Source organism: Leptosomus discolor, chromosome 6 (genome assembly GCF_034619465.1).
Source record: "Leptosomus discolor isolate bLepDis1 chromosome 6, bLepDis1.hap2, whole genome shotgun sequence".
NCBI classification, from domain to species: Eukaryota; Metazoa; Chordata; class Aves; order Leptosomiformes; family Leptosomidae; genus Leptosomus; species Leptosomus discolor.
In genome coordinates, this window is record NC_141396.1 from 44,354,731 (window position 1) to 44,374,486 (window position 19,756).

Here is a 19,756-nt window from a genome sequence, read left to right on the forward strand (position 1 = left end):
GAAGAAAATTTCAGCAGATAAGAGACAACTGGGAAACACTCCATCATCCTAAAGTATATGAACTTTCATGTGCTATCAATCTTGCTTCTCTTCAGAGATCCCCACAGCACATTCATTCTGCAATGTCTGTCATCACTATAAGCTTATGGCTCGAATAATATCTGACCAAAGCTACAAAATACTGGGAAACTCTTAAAACTGAACACACTAGCTTTTCCTGGTAATCTTGGGGCAACAAAGCAGTTTGTTTGAAATAATTTTATGTTCTTCTAGTAGACAGAAACACTTTTAATGTTATTAGAACAAGAAACTTAATATTCCTCTTTCTTCAAAACTACTCATGTCATAGATGTGGGTAGTCTCTTTAGAAGTCAAACCTAATTACCTAATATTACTCAAAATGGTTAATCCTTAGAAAAATCAAAAAAGTCAGTTACCCTCAAATAATGTTTTCCAGACTGAAGTTTGTACCAGAAAGAATTTATTTTGGTCTGGCTATTCTAGGAGGTGAACAAAATAGGAAACTTACTTCAGGAAGGGAAAAGCAAGGAATTACCAGATCCTACCAGGCATCATTTGTCATCGTTAACAATTTCTTTAGCACATAGGGTTGCACGTGGAGAGGAAGAATGGATAATGCCCTAGCAGAAAGGCACTTTAAACTTTGATGCTCTGGACTTCCATTCTGTGTGAGGCTGCTATCCAGCCTGCAAGGTCACAAACCTCTACAGAAGAATAGCAGAAGCTGTTATCATCATCTACTGATGAATGACATTTAACCAAATTGTTTCCTCTTGAAGAATAACACATAGAAGAAAATCAACATAATTCTATTACGATGCTCTAATACTTGGCCTGCTTTTAGGTTCTGTTAGGCTAAAGTCCAACCCAGTGACCCACAATGACCTACATTGAGCTTTAATGCTGAAGGCTTTCCACGGCTAGGCTGTGGCAACACAAGGACTGCTAGATATCCAAAAGGCAGTCATTTGAGCTGTCTCTAGGGCTACTAAAACTAATACCAACAAACTACCCAGCTGCATTCCAGCCACAGCAGAGGTCTGCAACACAGCAATGGGCTTCCTGCACAGCAACTGCCACCGCCTGCCTCCTTTACCCCACCAGCCCCCAAGGTGCAAGGTACACATCTTCTGACTCTGGGACCTACAACTTTGCTGTCTGCCTCATGGAGTCATGCTGGCCAACGGTCTATGGCAAATCTCACACAAATTCATCTCAAAGTACAAAGGCCCTTAGGTCCATACCCCCAGGGCATCAACCACAGCCAGTTTCAAATTAAGTCAATGGGAAAAGAAAATACCAGCAGTAAAGGAACAGAATTAGAAAACAGTCTAAAAATTATGCAGTTAGAAAGGGTTGAAACATTTTTTTTTTTGGTCAGAATTTTGTATTCAGCTTTAAGTGTATGTAGAAATGTTTCGTTTACTGAATCTGGGTGACTCGAGATTATAAATGTTATTACTGTTTTAATAACAACACACTTGGAGATAATGACAAAATTTTTTCAAATTATTTTTTCACAGTAGGAACTTGAGGATCAGAAATTTTAAGCAGTTTGCCTTTGATTTAGTGGGCTTAGAGCAGGTGGATAGCTAGTTCTCTGAAGAAGCCTGCAAGGCACATCTCAGATTAGACATCCAGACCTGAAAAGTCCTAACAAATAAAAAATATATTCTGCAAATCAACTGTTTAACATGACTGGACACTTCTACGCTACTTAACTTTTGGTAAGTCAAGTGACTTCTCTGATCACTTGCTCCTCTGCTAAATGGAAGTAACAATATCTGCATACTACCAAAGGAGCTAGTGGATAATTAAATCTCATACAGTAATACCAATGCAATCATAAATTAGACCTCTTGATAGCTGGAACCCAGTCTTGGACTTAACAAATCATCTGATACGGAAATAGCTGTTGAAAAATGCAAATGTTTGATTTATTTACCCCTTTTTACTTAAAAAAAGTCTTTTTACATTTCTTTAGTAACTTCAGAGTCACAGAATTTGTTCCAACTTTTAGTTTTGGGAACTCAAATAGCCACATTTTAAACATAGCAGAGAGAGAATTATATGTTTTTAGAAGTTCAGGACAATTCTCTTAGGACTGTGCATAAAAATTACTTTTTATGCACATTCCCTCTCTGCTTCAGATTTCCAATTTATATCATGGCAAAAATAATATTTTCCTAATGTTTGAAAATGTACAATAATCCACATTATCAATACAGAAAATTCTTCTGGTAGGACATTTCCTTTCATTCTAATTTTGCAGTGTCAGTCAGTAGACATTTTATACAAGTTGCACAGCTGGCTAAGAGATACAGAAATCTATCCCATGGGACGAGGAATTCTTTGCCTGTTGGTTTCCCTACTAATTGTTTTCATATGTACAACACAAGCTTGTATCAACTAAGGAGAAAAAATTACAGCATGGAAAATAGCAGATGCTCTTCAGTCATTTTGTAATACAAACTAAATCTTTAGGGAAGAGTATTTTAGTATAAAGCAGACAAATTAAATTATGCTCCTATTAAAACTCTTGTAGATATGATACAAACATCTTCTGGCTTACCGTGACACAAAAATGAAAAGTAATGGAAAAAACCTACATGTTAAAAGGAGCATGCTTTGGTTTTTTCTCCTTTTTTTTTTAAACAGTATTCACAGCAGGAATACCTTTTTAACAGATACATTTTTCTTATTCCTCTTGTGCTGAACTCCACCTTTTTTCAGTACACTGTCGGTAAATGTTACTGTTTTGAAATTTTTGCCATTACAACATAAAGTATTCCTAAAAAGTCTTAAAAACTGACATTCTGAAAAAAAACAAATTTAATTTGGATCAATGAACAGTGCTTCAGCCCAATGTCAATATTTTAAATTCTCTATTTCATCAACTATTAAAACAAAAGGTGCTTGAATCAAAAAGTCAGGCTGGATCTCAATCTGATCCTATTCCAGAACGGCCAAAGCTTTTTAAAGTTCTGGGACTGCATAGTTCTACCTTCTACATTGCTCTGCATACAGGCAAATTTCTACACAGGATGTAGAAATGAGGAACATTATGATAAATATGAGAAGTCCCATAAAATGCAAAAGAATAGAGCAAAAGTGAAAATCTCTTGACAGCATTGAAAGCCCACATATTCAGTGGTTTAAGTGTATCAGAGTTGAGTCTCTTTATGACTCTTAAATGAACTGCTTCTGGGCATGACTTTTTACATTTCATATTTATCAATTTGTTCTAATAAACTTTTGCTGACACTTAGATCTGAGATTATTTTCAGAACTCATCTCCTATAAAGAATGTCTCCCATGTGGGGAATCTCTCTGACCACCTCTGGTTTAAAAGCAGTACAAAATTTCTGCAGTCATCTTATCTTCTGGAGTTCCACTTTACACCTTGATATTCTTTTCATCCAGCCCACATCCCGGCAGGTTTTCTGCTTGTAATGTGCTTAAATAAGTGGTATGACTAGTTTTTATGTCTTAGAAATCTGTTCCTCACAGTCTCTCCAGCAGGACTTACTGGTATTTTATATTCAACTTGCATGTGTTTATGCTCAGTTTGGGTTTTAGTTCCCCCGTTTGTTATGATTTCCAATTTTAAACAGTATTTTATGTATTTGTATTAGCCTCTTATCAACTGCTCCTGGGGTCGTTTCTAAGTGACTTCTTTCCTAGTGTGGTAAATGTGCCTTCACATGGTATTACATGCCACTAGATAGCCTCCAACTGTCCTGCAAACAGTTTATATCTGTAACTGATCTTAAATTGTTTTAATTACATTCAATTTTTTGAATGTACTTTTTCTTTCCAAAGTTAAATGCTACTGTGGTGGAGGCTTTCTCTTTTAAAGATATACGCAACATTGTCCCGTACAATGCACTAAAAAAAAAAGCTTTCCTCTGACCAATGACAGCCAGGAACAACATATCTTCTCTCTTCTACAAAAAGCCAAGATCAATCTTTCTTCAACAGAAAATTGTGGGCCCACCAGCTGTTTGCATCACTTCCACTATCACATTTTCTCAACAAAAAGAGGTGTGGTTTGACAGATCAATGTTTCTGAGTTTCGTCCATCTTGGCCGTTTCATGTTCTATTCATCCAAACATTGCATGTGAATTTGCAGCTTGATCCTAGGAGACACTGAGCATCCTCCTATGCAGGAGACTCTGTGTATCAAAAGGACTCAAGCTTTTAGCTACTCCATTTTGAGAATCTGTGAAGTACCGGAAGATATCCAGAAGGACTCTGCTCTATATAGGTTTTTTTTTGTTGCACTCATAGCATGTTTGAACATTTTTTTGTACTTTGAACACATTCAACGAAAACCTGCAAGAAAAGTTAGGAGGTTATTTGAGAAAGAAGATGAGGATATTTTTTTATCTAATCATGAACTTACCAGGCCACCAAAAGTTGTGAGTCAGGGAGCTGACAAGTTTTATTGTCTGGATTCACAATCATGGGGTTCAGAATGAGCTGTGCCTTCATGGTCACAACAGGTCTGGCTCTGAGGAACAGAAATAAGGTTCACTGCATACAGGAGCACGTTAAGTTGAAGCAGAGCAAACACTTAACTGAGATGGCCACAAAGAAGCCAAAAACATAGGGTTACTGGGAGAAAACACTTATAATGCTGCTCCTACCCAAAAGAACTTTTTTTGGTCAGAAAATGTGATGCCCCCTACTATGACATTTTGAAAGTTACTGGCAAAAAAATTCACAGGTTAACAGCATCACTGAAACAGTATTCTACAGTTAACCAAGAGTTGTGTCCTGGGACTAAGGCACATCAGACATTTCATCACACAGTTTCCACAAAGGGACAGAGTCTGACTTTCAGCATTTACAGCAGTCATTTGGCCATTATTTTACACTGTCAGATTTGTTTTATACTGTCTCCATTAACAGTGACATATTCAGACTTGCTATCTCTGTTTAAGCTTCTTAAAAAATAAACATAATTTTGTTAAAGTAGAAGTTGATATAGAATATTTTGAGCCAATAATACTGTCTGACATGTCTTGAGACAATTGACTTCAGAAATCAGGAATAATCATCACAAAATTCTGATTAGTATCTGAATATATAGTTGTGGTGATGGGAACTATCCTCTGAATAACAATCTGTTATTAAGTAGTGAGAATCTATAACTGAAAGCAATTTAGAAGACAAATGAAAACAAGAAAGGGTCTAAATTCTGTTTAAGACAGCAGTACTGTTTTACAGTAACTTACATAATTCTGGCAAAACCAGCTTATTACAGAACTGCTTTCCTCATTTTAAGCCACAGCTGATCTTCTATGATTACTTCTCTATATTACTTCAGCAAGACATGAAAAAATAAAATTACTTTCTTCATTTTTGTGCAACAGGGAAAAGCTTTTTTCATAGCAAAGTTCAGTTAATAAAATTCTGTCTCTCCAATATGAGAGGTTGCATATTTGATATAGTCTGGCCAGGAAATGGCCTCCTGCTATTCACTTAAATTAAATGGAACACATTTTTATTGCCATCTAAAATACACACTGGATCTAATTCTCCAATGTTTCACATCCTGGGCAGTCACTCATGATGCTGCAAAGTGATGCACTGCAAAGTGTTTGCATGATTCTTTCAAAGGGCAGTAGGAAAAACAGGTCTACTCACTGCACCTACAGTGTTAACTAAAATGAGCTAATGTTCCTGTTTTACAAAGCTCTTATGCTTTGACAAACATTCAGCTGGGAAACAGAACTCTCCTTCTCTCAGTCAGGTACTGTTGGGAATACAAACAACATGACACAGGAATCCAGAAATACAACTTCATTGTTGCAGCAATGGATGGCAAGTATTTAAATGCAAAGAACTGACAGCATGGTCAGACAGAGAGCAGTAGATTTTTGTTTATGTATTTGGTAGTTTTACTTTATACCTCTAATCAAACAGTGCATTTAGTGAAAACCCAGTCAGCAACACTTTTGTGATTCCTAAAATGGGATCTCATACATTTTTTTTCTAAACTGAGGCCAAAACCAGCAGTCTTTATTTTCAATAAATAGTTCACATCTTAGTGTGCATGACCTCTGAATAATCAAGAGTCACTTCAAAATTTCTTACTAACCCCACTCCCCAGCAAAGAAATTAATTGTCAGTGTTATGCATTTCAATTTTCTTATTTAAAATTAACTGATAAGTCAAACATTCCAGAAGTTTCCTGAGCTACAAGTAAGCACGAAAATTTTCATTGAAAGTGACAAGTTTTGAGCATGGGAAAAAAGAATTTGTTTCTCACAAGATGCTTAATTGAGCGTTTGTAATGAGCATCTTTTACACATTGCACTGGGGAAACATAAGAATGTGAAATTTGTTTATTTGCACCTTATCTCCCACAAAAGCTGTAAAATAAAAAAATCCATCGTGTTTACCACATACCTGTAAACAACTGCTTTTCCAGCTCCAAATGCACCTACAATTAAATCTGGAAAAACAAGACAGCTTCAGAAGAACTATATAGAAGCCTCTCATACTTTTTTTCCCCAGCCTAAATTAGGTTATTTATATTAAAAATGTAGTGACATAAACCAAATGTGATAATTCCCAAGTAATTTTTCAAAAGTATACCTGAAGGAAGACATTTCACATTGTCAGAGACTGTCTCATAACTGTCTCTGTTGTATCCAGTAAGTGCCAATCTACTTAACACAAGGTCACCCATGCCACAATCTTGCTTCTCTCCAACTCGTATTAAAGGGGGAAAAGGATGCCATCACCCATATACATTTTATTCCAAACCATTAATTGCCCATTACACAAAGAGATGCAAACCACTTTGTTGTCACTGTCATACAGGTGATCTTGAAAATTTATGGTGTTCCTTCCTGACAATCCTTCCCACTCTGCTCTCTGTTTTAAGTAATTTCTTTATTAATATAAGCGTTACATCTCTGTGTGCACAAACACAATGCACAGGTCAGAGAATGGCTCATTTAATAGTTTCCAATGTTTTCAGCATTGTAGCAGCATGTGCTAAGTCTTAGTTATCTGCCTAAAGTAATCTTTTTTCCCCCCCCATCAGCCACCATCTGGAACAGATGGAGTCCAGAACACGAGTGCTACACCGGGCCACTGGGCATGCCTTTGTTACTGGACACCAGCCTGCATTGGGAATCTACAGGCCCAAATATTTCCTCTTTTTGCCTGAAGTCCCCACACAGGGCTCTCTGGAAAGATCCCAAGTGGCGTACTGGACTGTTGCAGCCAGCTGAAGAAAAGCTGGAGCCAAGCAGTGAGGCAAAAGGACCAGCTTTCCTGCAGCTTCCAGCTGGAGCATAGTTCAAGAAAAGGAAAGAGCTTCACATCATTATCAAAGCCCTGACTGCCCATCTGGGCACACCTTTCACTCCACTTATCATTGATTCAATTTACATGTGCCCAATTCAGTAGACAGAGTCTTACAACAGACCTTGCAGTGGTGCAGACTGACAACCTAAAGTGATCAGAATGAGTTAATCAAACCAGTACTTACAGTTGTAAACAAACCCTTACTTGCTGCTTCCATAGTTTGAGAACTGGTTTGCTTAAGAAGCCCTGAAGTCATTGAGCATGATGCAAATACCAGGCTTTGATGCCAGTTAGCTGGGTGGGTTTGGGCCAGGTCTGGCAGCATGTTTTCCAGGGCTCTGTCTGCCTTTCACAGTCAGGATTTCACAAATTTAAACAAGTACTCCACATGGGCAACAGCCTGTCTGACAAGAAACTCCATTGAATAATGTCCTAACAGAAACAGGCATGGACAGTTTATGGGTCTGATCCTGGTTTTGTACAACATTTACATTCTTCTACTTCCATTGGCCTTAGAGGAACATGCTTCAGGATCAGGAATGCTTCAAATAGGAGAAGAAAATGAGTGCTGTTTCCATCTCCTTTTTGGGACATTTATGAGCCCTTTTCATTAGCAGGTTTTCTATAAAACTTGCACAGTACAAAAACCTAAAAATATCTTCCTCTTAAGTAAACAACTGATTGAGACATAGCCATCGTCATAAGGGCAACACAAAGCATGTGGCAGAACTTTATCTGGCAGCTCCCTGATACCAGCACCCATGGTAACCCCAAAAGATTCTGTTTGCTTTTTAGTTTGTGTGGGGGTTTTTGGTCCTTTTTTTTTTTTAGGAAGAAGAAACATTGTTATGAACAGGAAGCGAAAGACAAGAATAAAGGTGTTTCCATTCCATTGGTCCCAGTTGGATGCTCTTTATGAATTCTGCAACAGACTGTACTTAGGACAGGTACTGTTTCATATTAGACTTCATAATTCAAAAGGTTTCAGTATAGGGCTATGTTATGACAGAGACAAAACAGGTCGATATCCAAGACTTATCCAGACCCTAGTCTTAGTATGATTTCATCATCTGATCTTTCATTAAAAAATAAAGCTCTCCAACCCTTCACGGGCACAAGGAAAAGCTTGAACACACAACTTGAGTAAACTTAATAACATGTAGCCTGTTTACCTCAAGGTAAAAAGAACGAGTCTGTCAGATACAGTTTGCCTTGCTAGTATGAGTGAACTCTTCATTTCAGCATCTAGAGGTGTGCAGGCTTAGGTTCCCACTATCTCAGCATCCCCACTTTAATGTTAAAGGGGATTTTGTACATCTGCTTAATAGTTCAATCCCGGTTTCTCTGGGTCAGAGCCTATCTTATTTGAAGACAGAGGATAATGAGTCTGAAGCAATAATAGGCCCCAGCCACCAAAAGACTGGTTTTCCATGAGCAGTCTTTTTGCATTGACATCTCAGCCAGGTTTGAAGACGCAGCAAAAAAGATGAGGACATTCAATCATGGCACAATCACAAAGGCCTTATTTGAGCATACTTTAAGATCAGCCAGGACTGTACTCATCCTGCTCTTGTTTGGAAGCTCTTACTTTTTCACTGACATGTCCTGTATTCTCTGGTTTAAGCCATACTTATTTTTGACCCAAAGAGCTTGAATGAGTTAAACTACTCAGTAGGAAAAGTGGACTTCAGAATGAATACATAAACAATAAAACACACTTATATCCAGTAGTGACATTTACAATATGAATACAATATTCAAGTAGAATATTCACTGGAAGATCCATTAGGGATTTTGCTTTGCTTCTACTTGTTCTGTTACAGAATAGTAGTTTTAGTCCTCCTTTCATTGCCTTCTGGTGTGCAACTCCTATAGGCATCATTGGAAAAACAACATTTTTGACATTGATATAAATCAGTGAGATTTTAATACAAATCAAATCAGAACACTTATAAGCAGAAGTTTTGAATTTGTTGTGTGTTCTGCAGAAGAAAAGTTATTAATCATTTCTATGAAAAAATGCATGAGATGTCTAAGATAGCTGAAGTTTGGCAACTTTTGCGCCTAAAAATAGAAAGTTGTCTTTATTTATTGCCTGTTAATGCTACACACGCAATGTCACTGATGCAAAGGTCACTAGCTGAAATGGGTTTAACAAGCGATTGGGAATTACATAGCATGAAAAGCCAGCTTAAGTACTTACAACCCTTCCAAACAGAGCCTAAAGAAAAGCATATGAAAACCTTTGCTCCTTTGCATTTGTGAAAGTTCTTTTTCAAGCCCAGATCAAAAGGTGTATAAATAACGAGAGAAAGAAAGAAAAAGAAGTATCAGAATCACAAAATCTCCTTCACTCCTTTTCTCATATTTCATGTTTTCAGAAGGATGAGTGACCTCATAGATTTAAGTAAATGACCACTTTGCCTATGTCATCTCATTGAGAAGATCCTTTATCAGCTGCTACCCTTGAGAGGAGCAGAGATCTGTAAGAAGGGGCTGGTAGCAGCAGCTTCTGCTTCATTGCTGTTGTGGAATAACTGAGCTGTGAGGTCACAACCACACCGCAAAAACTACAAAAACAAGCATGGAGTGACTCTGAAGGAATTTTCAACTTACATTTCAATACAGCTTGAAGGCTGTATGCATTAAAATCCCAGCTGGTGGAGCTCACATAGCTTAATCCTGAAACAAGTGTCTTTGGCATGTACTGAAGTCAAGGGGCACTGTGCAAAGTAAAACAATCTTATTTCAAATTTTACTTTGCTCTGAAGGGAAGGCTAGTGAAGAAAATCCATTTTCTGAGATAAAATTATAAAAAGTTAAGGAAAGAGTATTCACAGATGGCACTGGAAGGCACACTGGATTTTGTAAGCTGGTCTGTTTACCTGCACCTTCTGCCATGTGGCTGTGCCAGATACAATAGAGGGCAGAAACTTGCCATGATGCTAAGCCTTCAAGCAACTGGAGGAAGCAGGAAGATCAACGAAGTCCTACCTCCAGTCTCAACAATACACATTTATTTATTAACTTGAGCAAATTCTTGCATTCTCCGGTATTTTTAAAGGACACCTCCGGCCCCTGTGCGAGATGCAGCCCCAGGAAGCCTGAACAGGGAAGAACATGCAGCATGCTCAGCACCCCACACTTGGTTGGAGTCTGTCCAGCAATCCCAGGAGAACTTGCCAAGGCATGGTATCTCATCTCACTTCACAGGGGACAGCGGCCAACAACAGCCAAAGAAGGACTACATAAATGGCACATGCTTCACTTATGAGAAACCCAAAAATGAAACAATAGCTAGCTGAGTCACCCCCGCACCGCAACACTACCAGGATACAGGCAGAAAAGCATTGACTTTTTGGACTCAGAACGATTTGCTGACAGATTTAAACATGGCTTTATGTAGTCTGTCAGTTTAATTGCATAGTATAAATAGGAACCAGAAAACAACTGGAATCCTGAGTACAGGTGCTAATGGAAAATTCATAAGAGTGAGAAAACTGCACAACTGGAAACTCTGCTAAAAAAAAATAACCTTTGTGAGCCTTTTTGCTTTATAATTCCCTCAGTGGATCAGGTGCCAAAAAGGCCCATGATCAGATCTCTGGTTTTGCCCTAGGATTTCAGAGAGCACTACACTCCCAAATCTCAGCAGGAAAGGTCCAGAATAAAATTCCCTTTAAATAGCCATTACTTCAAGCTTGACCACAATAAAGGACACGGGATTGTCCAGTTCAGCCAACTTTACTCAAGGATTTGAGTTAAATATTACAAACAACCACCACCCAAAATAGAGTCACTTTCTTCCAATCCTACCATTCTCAACTGCCTTGATCCTTCTGCTTTTCAACCATTGCGGTAGCAGGTCTGTAAGGGTAATACCTAAGGCTAATTCATTTCACTGCTTCTCTTTCATTTGAATGAGTCCCTTTCACAATACAACACTATTATTCACTTCATTATACTACAAACAAATCTAAAAGAGGGCAGTTAATGTTCTATCACTTCAGTAAATCCCTGCTTACTGGGATTGTTTTATTCTTACATTCCATTGGGCACAATATTGTGAATTCATTAAATATCTCAAAGAATTTTAGAAAAGCATACCTGTAAACTACACATTAATTAATTAACATATTTGTAGGAGATTCTTTGCTTGTCACTACATTTTTGATTGATTACTCATGTGAAAATATGAATAGCTGGTAGAACCACTTCAGCTTTTCTGAATTTGCTAGCAGAACTCATATCCTTGTTCTGGCTCCCACGCTCAGCAGTCCTCTCTTACCAGAGCAGATGCAGCTTCTCATTGATTTAATTTGTTTGTCTTCCACAAATCTCCTGCACCAACTTCATAATTTAATCATCACTAGATTACAGTTTGTGATGTTGTTGGCACAATGCCTATTGCTCTCAAAAAAATTATGAATGCTGAAGAACCCTTGCCTCTCAAAGAAATTTGAGGGTTTTCTTCCTGCTATTTGAGTTAATGTGCTTAGCAGATGGAGCTGTTAAATGCTCCTATTTTTAAGAAGATTAGACTGGATTACTGAAGTTCCATAGAAATTTTGTCTGATTATCACACTTGTTGCCTTCTTAAGATGTTTCTAGAGTCAGTTGTTTATATTAACTACATGCTATTCTTAAGATAATAACTGAGTCCAAAATAACAAGGTGCAAAGACGTCTTCATACATTTCCCTGTGCTGACAAAGGCTTTACTAAAAAGAGTAACCAAAAGAACAGGCCAACAGCTGTGTTTGTAGAAAAGCAGGACACCTTGAAGAATGAAGTTTCAGTGGCACTGACTCCAGGATGACTCACAGTTAATAAAGACTTACACAAGTGTCTGAACAGGCAGGGAACAGAAACAATAGTGCATCACATTTGAGCTATTAACTAACTAATCAACAGTCTTTGAATAGTGAATTCATCTAAAGCACTGTTCAGAATCCATCCACATGGTTAAAAGAAACTGATTAAGTCATCCTGGTTCACAAACATATTTGAAGAAATCACAGTCTGCTGGAGGATATGCCACAAGAAGAAAGCAAGCTTAACGAGTTGAGTAAGTTACTAATTATAAACTATTTACTCAGCTATGATCAGCCATCAAGTGACTGAACCCATGCTGAAATGTGAGGGTGGAGATCTTACAGCCTCCAAATGCCTGAGCCCTGCACAGACAGATGAACCAGCTGGAAGCGCAGCACCATCACCTAGATAATCACAAACTCCAAGCACTCAGTGGGAACCAGCTTTGAACAGATGCCCAGAAGCCAAAAGAAAAATTTCTTTCCCATTAAACAGATTTATGGATTTCTTTTGTTCCTATGAAAATTGAACTACGCTAATAGAAAAAGACAAATAAAATTATAAATAAACTACAATTCAAAATACATGCCTAAGCCAAGGCTTCGTTCCCTGCTCCAAGCCTTGATGACAAAAATAAAGCTCAGGACGGAGCAAAGGGGCCCTAAAAGCCCCAGATTTACTGGTGAATGGAGTGGAAGCTGTGTAGAAAGTTATCATTACGTTGCACCGCTATTCCAGCAAAGAAGAGAGCCAGGAAGGTTGTGCTGAGGTAGGGATTTCAGCATATCTTAGGCAAACCTTGCAGAGCTGCTGTTACAGAGTATCCCATGGCTATATAATCTGTGTTCCAGGCCTTCCCAGTACAGCCTCCAATACAGCACGATGCTGCTTTGCCATGTCCTAACCTCAGCACTAAAGTGTACAGCACAGAATCCTGCACATAATTCCTTCCAGCTGCCACTGTACTTACACTTAAACTGATGAAAAAAGCTCATGTTCTACACTTTTTTACTCCATTCACTACTTCCCTTCTTTAGTTCTTTAATTCCTTTTTTTTTTTTTTTTGCATGACCATCAATCCAGAGTAACAGCATTAAGCCGGTATTTACTACAGCAGCATAAGTAAGGTCAGATTCTCTCCTTTGACTACAACCTTAGAACATGAGTTGTCAGAAAACTTAAATGGATCATCTGCTGAAAGATGTTACAATTCTGTGAATGTTAGTAAACTAGTGCATCTTCATCTAGCCTGTGCCTAAGGCTAAACTATAGCAGTTATTCTATCACCCAGTGACCCCTCCCTAGTTGAGAAGAAGAATCAGGAAAAGGAGAGGAGATCCAAAGGTTGAAGCAAGGACAGATTTAATGAAACAGCAAAACAAATAAATGATACAAACTTATACTCAGCCTAGAAAGCCTGGCCCTCATAATCCACAGGAACAGGAGAAACCCCAGCCAGAACTCCCCCAGGAGCTCCCCTTCCCCAGCAAACCTTCCCCCTTTATAATGACCATATGATGGGATGGGCTACCTCTGTAGCTCACTCAGGTCAGCTGCCCTGGCTGACTCCAAACTGCTAACGGCCTGCCTGGCACGGCTGGGCTGCGATTCTGTCCCAGCCAAACCAGGACACAGTGCCAGAGAATGTGCCTGTGTGCCGTGCCTGCGCTGCCTGTGGTGGTATCACTAGAACGGCCCTAAAGCAGTTGGCCTATGCCAATTATTAGTCTCTAAAAAAAGAGCACGCAGCAACCCTGTTCTGGCAAGAAAGTAAGTTTGATAGTATGGGCAAGGACTGTTCAGTGACAGTTCAGAACCAAAGAACAGTGTATTTATAGTGTAGATGCAGCTTAAGAGGATAAATTGGTCTTTTCCTTCAAATACTGGGTACATATTGTATACTGGAGAGATACTGAGGATCTCAGCTAAGTATGGTACAAAGCTTGCCAGTGTCATGCTTGTAAGACTGGGAAAGCTGCATGCTCTTTGTTCCCCTGAATAGTCACATCAAAAAGCACAGAGCTGGCTTGGTAGATTCAGTCTGTCTGACTGATGTGCTTCATCTGTCTTAATGCTTCCTTCTCACCAGCTTTGTCCAACTACAAAGTTTGGTCAGGTTCTCCCTAACTCTTATATGACTACAGAGAAAGGAGCATCCATCCATTCATTACCACCATCACCACCGTTTCACATTGCAATTCTTCTGCTAGGTGAGAAACAATGCTCTGTTTGGGGCTGAAGGTGATGAACGCAACCACAGAGAGAGGGCAGCTGCATGTCTTTAGAGTGACACAGCTGTTAGGATGATCAGCACAGTTTTCTACCTCTGCTGCTTCCCAGGGTTGGAAGTTTCCCACTACCTCCAAGCCTGCAAAGCAGAGATTACCATGTTTCACCCCTGTCTGTGTTGATAAAGGAACAGTTCTGGGCACATAACATCTGGAGTGTCTGCAAGTATGATGCAATTTACAAAAGTCCTTCCCTGGAAAGCTGTGGAGATGTAAACCAAGGGTTTTGCTTAATAACAAAAGCTAAATCTTCCCCGTTGAAAGCTTAGAAAAATCCCTGTATTTTCACAGTGCTGAGAGTAGAGGTCTGTTACTGTTACAGCAGTAACATCTATGCCAGCACAGCTAAAGACAGATGGTCATTACACTGACAGGAGTGCTAACGAGAAGGAAAAGCAGCCCTGTCTGTATGCTGACCCTACTAGAGAAAGTTTCATTTTTAGCTACAATGTTGACTAGGTGGCATTCAGCTGTCTGTATCTTGTGCTTTGTGCAGTAAGCGGCTATGCAGGTGAAATAAATATTAAGTCAGGGCATAAGCTTGAGCACTGTGTTGGTACTGTCCAGATTTTTATACTGTTAGCACAGACTTTGGTCTGATTTTAGTGTTTGCAAGTTAGTACTCTCCCAGATAGTGGCCAGGAAGGGTCTGGGGAATAGGCTGGGCCAAGGACCTTCCCTAAAAGGCAGTTTGGATATGGCCATACTGTTTCAGTGGGCAGGAGGGTTTCATCTGACATGTAGCCTCAAGGCCAGACTACAGTCCCTGACTCACTTTCTTTTCTTGCACAAACGTAATCACTGATACCAATGAAAAAGATTTGGGATAATTGGTTTCTGAAGTACTAATTCTGTTTTTCTTCTCAGTAGGGAAGACACAGCTTTTTTTAATGTCAGATAAGTTCAAAACCCAAGTCAATGGTAAAACCTTTATTAGAAGCATTGCTATTAGCCAGACTAAGTCACACTTTACACACTGCTCTTTACATAAAAACATACGAAGAAGAGGCAGCAGCGATGGCATACTGAACCATCATTTGGCACAGCACAACCATACAGAGGCCATTTGCCTGTGCACAACGAACAATTAAGTAAATTAGGGTTCCTTCCACAGGATTGCTAAACCATATGGCTGAGGGAGCGAATGTGACAGAGGTCTGTAAAATAAGAGTGGACTAAAGAAGAATTGTTTACTGTCTCTTCAGTATAAGAACTAGGGCACATCCAAAGAAACTGTCCAGTGGGACATCAAAGACTTCAATGGGATGCAGTGAAAAGAATTACTTCTTCACAAAACATGCAGTTAGGCTGAGAGGCCACTTGCCAGAGATTGCCGTGGGTGCCAAAAGTTCACAAGCATTCTACAACTGATTGATCAAATTCACAGAAAAGAAGTCTGTCAAGGGCTACCGAATTTTAAGATGCCACCTGTGACTCAAGGACATCTTGCTCCTCCAGTTGGTTAGAGCTGGGTGAATATTCTGAGAAACATCACAACAACTGTACAATTGCCTTGATACCTGTTGTTGGCCACTGCTGGAGACAGACTATAGTGCTAGACAGATCTTTCATCTGTATCAGTATGGCTGTATTATGTTCTTCCCTGCCTGCTCTGCTATTTCACCATTAAATCTGTCCGTGATCAGTTTTCTCCTGTATTTATTATGCAACTGGGGTCCTGGGGAACAAGGGGGTCTTCCTCTGCCTTTCCTAGATAAGGTTGGGAAGCAGTAGGTCATCTCTCTCCCTTTGCTGACCAAGAGTTGCAGGAAGAGGACAAAGGAGAAACCATTCCTCCACCCACAGGAAAGCTGGGGGAGTTGAACAGCACTGAGCATTACACAGCCTTTGTCTGCTCCCTGTTTCCTTCTCTGTTCCTGAGCTTACACTGGCATTTGGATGAAGAGAGAAGGATATCACTTCCTGTACCAAATGGCTGCTCTTTTACAGAAGGCTAATAGGTAGAAGTCAGCCTGAACTGAACTTCCAACCAAGAAAGAATTTAACCTCTGTCCAACAGGAGAAAAGTTTGACTGTGATTCACCCTCATTTCTTAGGAACTGTATTGCCCAACTTGTAACTCAGTCTCTAAAAGCACTGACTCCTGGGTCTCAGTGGTCTGTGATAAGAAGCCACACAAGCAGGTGGTCTCTTCTGGCCTCCAGGTCTTTAACCTGCTCCAAGAACATTAATATATGGCCTGATATAAAGAAGGAAGTTTGAAACTCTAGAAGCTCTGAAAATGCTCCACAGTGCATTACAAACAAACTGGCAGAGTAACTCCCACCCTCTGATTTCCTATCAGGGATATGCCTGCCTCATGAACAATGTCAGGCACAAGGCCCTGAGTAAATCGTACAAGCACAGCTATAGTTACACGAGTCCTCACGAACTGGTGTCAGTCCTGAACTTCTTGCAAGTGTGATCTCTTTTTGAGCTCGTGTGTATTCACCGAACACTTGAACTCCAGCCACGGAAGAGCTAATTGCTTGGAGAATCTCACCTTAGACAGTGGCAATACACGTCTATACCTGCAGCCAGACATTACAGCTGGCTGTCATTTCCCAGTCTATGGGAAATGAACTTCTGAGAGTGATGAGTCAGTGTAATTTCATTTTATTACTTTTTCTTTTTACAAAATGGCTGATTTTATAATACACACATTAAAAAGGTTAAACGAAAATTTTTAAGTTTTTTTCTAATCCTTCACAACCCTCTTGGAATCACAGTCATGACCAGTAGTTTGGGAAGCACTGAATTAAAGGCTAGTTTCCTAGACCTTCTATAGTCAGCAAATACTCTGCTTCTCAGCTGACATCTAAAATAAAACTTCCTTCCTATTCCTTCCAAGTTCAGTCCCTTGTTTCCTCCTTGTACAAGGGCTGCCCTTCAGCATTTCCGTCAGGAGGTGAAGAAGAAAAACTCTTTGACACAGAAGGTTTACTTACTTCATTGCCCAGTTTGTTTGTCCTGGACTTGCATTTCCCCACATTATTTCCTTTCTTTTTTTTTCCTTTTTCCCATAGGAAGACATTCTACTTTTGTGCTAATACTGTGCCATGGTTGTGCTATTTTTACAGCTCTGTTTTGGTGCTTCAGGTCTTTGTGAACTAAGGAAGAGGAGGTTGACTGGCAGTAAGGTTTTCTTCTGTCATTTTCTGACAGCTTCTTAGCAGTACTCTGGACTGCTCATCCAGATATTCAACTGAGGGATGGAGGGAAAAGGTAGTTACAGTAAATGCAGGGTGGGGTTTTTTTTTGCTAAAATAAGTAATTCATGTAATAAAACCAAACCCTCTAACACATAGTGAGCCGGCATCACAATGTGAAATTCTGCAAGTAGCATGCAAAGTGGAGCCAACAATGACAAGTAGATTAACTCGAAGAAATCTCACAATTGAATTGGCTACAGCAGTTCCTCAGTACATGTTTAGAAAGATCAAGACCAATCACCCAAACTTTTCACAAATTAGCTTAAAAGATGCTCCACATGAAGCATGCTAATACATTAGTTAGACTTCTACTCTTCTTTCTCCCCCATGTAACTCAAAGACGACCTGAAAGAATCTCTCCCTTCCTTCTCTGTATCTTTTCCATCTAAGAAATGTCAGGAATGCAATATCCTGTTTTCTTTGGTTTTGCTGGGGGGCCTTGTGGGTGCTCTAGGAAACGTTTAAATGCCGAAACTTTAATAAAGAGCTCCCTTGTCCAAAAGAACCTCATTAGTCATGGACAACGAAAGGCTATTAATAGAAACATCAACAATATGCAAACAAAAAGTCAGAATAGTGTTTAAAAGCCCTTTCTTTTCTCAAACGCTAAACATCATCTCACTTAGCCTTGCGATAGCCTCACTTTATTACTCTGCAGACTTTCTGTTTGTAAAACCGTAATTTCTATTGTAAATACCCCTTCGTAGAAACTCTCTTCTGCTTTTGAAAAAAGATACCTCTTTCAAGGTTTTTACAATCCATCACAAAAAGGTAAAAGAGATTCCACTTTTGTCCCTTTGAAAAGCACAATTTTTACTTGTGAAACAACACAACTTTTAAGAACACTAGCCTTGACATATCCCAGGCTAACTAAAGTGATTTCACAGTAAGTTAAGGAAGTAAAGACTATTAGCATTTTACTGTGGATGAACCTTTCACAATAACAAAATATGATGTTTTACTGCACACTGTTGCTACGGCTTCTGAATTGTGATGAAAAGAAACAGAACAGATTTGCTTCTAGAGGAGAGAGTAAATATGAGCACATTCAAAATAGCTCCAGCATTCAGATTACTCACGGTGTTACGATCATGCCCCACAAAAAAAAAAACACCTCCCCAGCGAACCTCCGCTAATGTTACAAACTTGATAAATGTGAATGCATATCAGGTAAACTAATAACAAAGAATCAAAGCTAACCTAAAAAGGAAGAGTCCATATAGCAGAATGAAAATACAAAAGGGATGGAAAAGTCCCAAGGAAGTATCTGCCTTTAAGCAATGTCTTTGCATTCTCTCTGCTTTTTTGTAATGTGATCAAAGCCATTAAGAATTTATATATAGCTCAGTGTCTCTTCAGACAGCAAAAAACAACTTAGCAACACAACCAAGTCAATCCCTTCTTCTACAATACAATATGGTTTTAATTAAGGAAGAATGCCAGGATGAACGAGACCTTACAAGTTCAATAAGCTGACAGCATTCAATTTTCAGAAGTGGGGGAAAGGGTTAAGCTTTTTATTGTAAGCTTCACATGTTTTATGTTAATGTAATTATTTAAGCCCTTTCTTGCCTTTCTGATCATGTCTTTTGACAGGAAAGGCAGTATTTGTTTTGTCTGATTCTAACTCTCAGGAAAGCACACTAGAACTATCCGAAAGTGTCTACTCTTTATTCTGACCTCTGCCTTCCAAAAGGAGCAGCTTAGGCATGATGCATTTTCCAGAGAATGGAAGTACGAAATTCCCTTTCTAATAGAAAAATCTTACCTGGGTAATCATTCTTGTCTACATCTGAGTCCCCTCTTAGAGTGAAGCCAAATCCTGAAGGCATGGACTGTGAGGCCCAGGCTCCACTGAGAACCTGGGAAGGGTTAGTATTTAACCCGTTACTGTGTCCATTGTAAATCAACACTTTCCCTCTTCTGTCTTCTCCTGCAAATGGTGCACCAATAGCAATGTCTGCAGTGCAAAAACAGAATAAAAAGAATGGGCAGAACTAAAATAAAGCAAAAATTAAATCCCTGCAGGAAACCAGACATAACTGGCTTTTGCTACATATACGCAACGTTCTGTACTTCTGTATGTATTCTAGT

The 19,756-nt window shown here is 39.2% G+C and overlaps 1 protein-coding gene across 1 annotated transcript in view; it reads right to left on the reverse strand.

Annotated features, from left to right (window-relative positions):
- Positions 1-19,756, reverse strand: part of ITGA8 (integrin subunit alpha 8) — a 111,804-nt gene that overhangs the window by 60,423 nt on the left and 31,625 nt on the right. The window contains exons 13-15 of the mRNA XM_086466502.1: positions 19,431-19,622; positions 6,440-6,485; positions 4,428-4,535 (exon numbers count right to left, since the gene is read on the reverse strand). Of these exons, the coding sequence (XP_086322628.1) occupies positions 4,428-4,535; positions 6,440-6,485; positions 19,431-19,622 (346 nt within the window). The remainder of the gene's footprint in view (positions 1-4,427; positions 4,536-6,439; positions 6,486-19,430; positions 19,623-19,756) is intronic.